The sequence below is a fragment of the Raphanus sativus genome, chromosome 8 (assembly GCF_000801105.2).
Source record: "Raphanus sativus cultivar WK10039 chromosome 8, ASM80110v3, whole genome shotgun sequence".
NCBI lineage: Eukaryota > Viridiplantae > Streptophyta > Magnoliopsida > Brassicales > Brassicaceae > Raphanus > Raphanus sativus.
The window spans coordinates 3909091-3913863 of record NC_079518.1 but is presented as its reverse complement, the minus strand read 5'-3'; the positions used below and the strand labels follow the sequence as shown (position 1 = coordinate 3913863).

The window sequence follows — 4773 nt, the reverse complement described above, 5'->3', positions numbered from 1 at the left end:
CTAGGGAATTGAAACATTCCTCTTTTTCACATATCTTGGTAATCAAAACTCCTTTTGTTATCTTGCAGAAGAGACTCTTAACTCACACTCTTAGAGTATCTCCAACCCCACTATATTTTTCACTTTAAAATAGAGTTTACAGTAAAAAATGCTCCAATGGTACTCTATTTATCACTCTATAATATAGTGAAAAATAGATTTACTCCAAATATAGAGTAAATTATTTTTTTTGTTCATCATTCTATTTTCTACTCTAAAATAGAGTACCATTGGATAAAACTCCATCTCTATTATAGAGTCACTCTATTTTAAGGTAGAAAATAGAGTGAACCCTTAGAAATGCTCTTAGTTGATTTTTGTTTTTAAATCAGAGGTGACTGGACCTTCGGCCCAAGTAATCCCCTAAGTACGAGACCAACCGACATTAATACCGATAACATAGTGTAAGCTAATAGTCTAATACCCATAACATAGTTTAAATCATCTTTCCTAACCAGAATCAGACTACGGATGCAATGGAACCTGTTCGAAGCACTAAACTACTAGCTCAACCACTAATCCAATGCACCATCTTCCCATGTTAAAGTTCACAAATTCATATGTAACTGACGTGAAACACCATGTACTTCATGTTTCTATGCTTTGCTGTAACGGTTGTCTTTAACCATTACCTTAGTCATTTGCTTAAATTCGAAAGCAACACTCGTCATCATAGTCTTGTCACCATAACCATTTTCTATTTTTCATGGATCGATAAAAAAACTAATTTTCGTAGGATAAAACTAAAGTATTAATATCCAAACCAATACAAAACAGGACACATTTGAATTGTTGGTTGAGACAGATAGTTAGATTCTCCCTACATGCCAAAATTAGGGTGTTTGACCGCATATATGAGGCCTACAACTCTCATAGAAAGGATGGCTCTAATTGGAGCGTTATAATGCATATATTTTATGGATGCAATTAATTCGAGTGTTGGAATGGACATCATTATAACATGGACACTTCAAGTATCCGATTGTTTTGTTAATTAGAACCACACTTTAAAAAGCTTCATAAATAAAGTTCAAAAAGGGCTGCATAAACGAGGATTAACTAATTAAACAATAAACATTTTGATCAATATCTATATGTAAGTTAGTTTTTATCCTTTTAGATGTATTACATTGAAGTCTTGAGAATAACTTGGAATGAATGTGCGTGCATTATACGACATATAGTTATGGGTGATACTTTCGGCCTATATACGTTGATATAAACATCAAAAGTGTTATAGTACTGAAAACGTATTGTATAAAATATTCACATAGAGAAACTTCTGAGATGTACATATACTTTATATATTCATCAAGAATATGTCGTAAACCTCAAAATTTCATAAAAGAATTCGAAACCGTTAACTAAAAATATGATATATCTATCAAATCTAGCTAAGTATGATAATAGATATACGTACATCACGAAACCCTAGCAATGTATATAAGAAATAATTATCTGTAGAGATTTTTCTAAGAAGTAACAACATGTAAGACAAACATGCATTCCTCTAACGTCTAGCATTGATGTATCAAGTGAGAGAGGAAAGAAAAAACACGAACGCTCAAATATGCATATTAACTACAAAATAAATACCAAAGATCCCAAATGAAAGATGACTCCACGCAAATGATAAAAACATACATAAAATTATCCGTTGATAAATATGTAAATTCAATTAAAAGGTGGTCTTGAAGGTGTACCAGCTCCCCATCCAAGCAAATGAGGATCACCGGAAAAACCATAGCCACCCACATTACCTCCCAACTGTCCCTGACCGGTCACTCCGGACGGTGGAGAAGCTTATGGAGCTTGCTGCATCTGCGGTGGTCCTCCTCCTCCTCCGCCGCTACCACCACCGCCTTCTTCTTCCTCCTCCTCAATAGGCAATCTCTCGAAAACCGCATTTGAGAACGAAGCAGCCATTAGTATAACCGGAGCTGATGCAACAAGCGGAGCCACGACGCTTCCTCCAACCACCTGACCTTGCCCTCCGGCTAAAAATATTGACAAACCACCAGCACCAGGCGGTGCAGGTGGTGGCAAAACTGTTCCCGTTAACGAAAGAATCTCAAACCTTCCATGTAAAGTCACAACTCCTCCGGCTCCAGGCCCAACACCACCGCCGTTTCCGGGAGTGACTGGCTGACGGAGAGTGACGTTAGAAACGGTGCCGTTTCCTCCTAAAACGGAGACTCCTCTCCCTCTCCGCCTAGCGTAAGTGGAAAGACTCTCAACTATGTCAGCTCCAGGAGATACTTCGAGGACGTGAGATCTAAGCGTGTTTGGGCTATCGCGCGTCACGATGATCGGTGCCTTTGGTTTGTTCTTAGATCCTGGTGGACGTCCACGTGGACGTTTCCCAGGTGCTGAGCTTGATGTAACTGGATCTGAATCGGGTCGACCTGTTTGGTGATGATCCTTGTTTGAGTGATCAGATTCTCTTGAATCATCAGACGGTTGCTGCTGCTGGTGTTGTTGTTGTTCCTGATGATGGTGCTGGTCAAAAAGATTGATTCCGCCTTGCGGTTGAAGCTGTTGGTGGTGGTGAATCTCCGGTCTGAATAGGTTATGAAAGTATCTAGAAGCTCCACCGCCTTGCTCGTAACCGCCTTCCATCGCCGCCGCATCTACTAGTTCCCTATCCCACCACTGTTTATTCGCCAGCTCAAATATATTTTTTCTTGATTCTTGGTTCTTGATTCTTGATCCTTCTCGCTGATATACTGTGAAGGTGAGGAAGAGCGTGAAGAGATTAAAAGAACTTAGATAGAGAAGTCAAAACTCAGGATTTTGAGGATCCACTAGCTAAAAAGAAAAAAGGTGATCAGTTACACAAGCCGACAAAAGTAAAACAGACCAAGAACAGAACTAAATGAAACTAAGACCAAGAACAGAACTAAATGAAACTAAGACCAAGAACAGAAAAGAGAAAAGGGTAACTTGTTAGAGGAAACCCTAATTATGTAGCTAAATTAGGGCAAGAGGAATAAGCAACTCCTCCTTGACTACGAGAACACTTATTAATTCTGATGAGTGCTCTGGAAGAAGGAGAGAGAAGCTTGAGATTCATGTGCGACTCTGCAAATAAAATTTTGGTCCTCTCATTGAACGAGGAAAGTAAAAGCAAAGACATACACCGAGAATTTAGCGGAGAAACAATCCCTTTATTATATTTAAAATAATATAGTATATATTAACGTTTAAATATATAAAAAAAAAATATATATATATATATACTATAGAAGAAAGTATATATTACGCACACAAACCGACAGAATTTATATGTAAATGGTTCTCATGCCAAAGAAAACTAGGGCTTCGTAGTCATAGAGATTTTTCTTTGGCTCCAGTCGAATAAAACTAAAGAAATTTTGAAGAAGTTTTACAATTTTTTTGATTGAAAACCTGAGATACAATTAACAGAGAGAAAAAGGTTCAAGAACGGTTTTCTTTTACCGGAAACTATAGACGAAATATAGAAAACGCATCATTTTTATTTTCAACACAAAATGTCAAGTGGAAGTTGGGTAACAAAGACTATAAACGAATCCCACAAGACCACACTCCCTTTAAGGCGCGTGTAAATGACTTTAACACAAAAGGTGTCTAATTAAGTTTTTTTTTTAACTTCTAATTAAGTTTATTGTGTTGCTTATTATTTTAACTTTTATGTTTTTGGTAAAATTAAAGTTAAAATGTAAGATTATTAAATATTCCTTTACTTTAAAATAATAATCTGATAGTTTTGTTAAAAACTTAGTTCCGATTATCTCTTTGTACTTAGTTAAGCTGGCCATCTTTAAAATTTAGAGTAAACCTTGTTTATTACTAGAGAATTGTAGGCTACTGTTTTTATTAGTGCTGATATATTCTTATCTAGCTCACGTACTGCATTTATCAATCCTGTTTGAATATCAATGATAGCATTATATTTGAACTCTATACTCGTTCTCTATACATATTTACATGTGTGTGTGTTCAATTGATATCTATTTATATCCACTTTAGTGTCAAGTGAGAGGGCATAAGCCGCATAATAAAGAAAATCAAGATAATGGTCATTTTTCAATAACAAGGATCTATAACACTTTAATTATCATAAAATAGAGTGGACCCTTTTTAATGATAAGTTTAGAGAAAGTTAATGGTTCAATAATGTGAGATTGTAGTTAATAACTCTGGTGTTATCACAATGTCAAATTAGTTGATAATTTTGGTTTTCAAAAATCATCGATGGTCTTTTTACCTTACCTCGAATCTGGTGTAGTACTAATTTGATCTTCGTTTTTCCATAACAAAAGTAATATCAGCAAAAGTACTAGACCACTAAATTACACTACTATCAAATACTCCAGTTTAATGTATTTATATAACATACTTATATTACTAACAACAGTATTTGAGTTAATTAACTTGAATGTATACAAAATTGGTAAGCCTTCAACAATATAACAAACATATACTATATTTTCAAACTAAATACTTTATATACATATGAGCCATTTACAGAGTGGATACTTTCAAAATAAATAGTTAAAGAAAAATATATTAAAAGTATCTCTAGTACAAGGATATTTAGATAGATATAGTTTGGACTGGCGAATTTACACCTATAAATAATTTAGTCTGCAAATGAGTCAACCATGGTTTGATCTCTATCAGTTAACAAATCAGTGGACACGCGTAACTACACGTTTACAAAATGATCTTTTTCTAATAACCTTGATATAA

At 35.2% G+C, this 4773-nt stretch overlaps 1 protein-coding gene across 1 annotated transcript; it reads right to left on the bottom strand.

Moving 5' to 3' along the window:
• Positions 1 to 1587: 1587 nt before the first annotated feature.
• LOC108819099 (AT-hook motif nuclear-localized protein 27-like) lies at positions 1588 to 3192 on the bottom strand. The gene is given in 2 exon segments (XM_056991611.1): positions 1588 to 2765; positions 2983 to 3192. A coding segment is annotated over 1 exon segment (945 nt). The 5' UTR covers positions 2659 to 2765; positions 2983 to 3192; the 3' UTR covers positions 1588 to 1713.
• Between the last annotated feature and the right edge of the window lie 1581 nt (positions 3193 to 4773).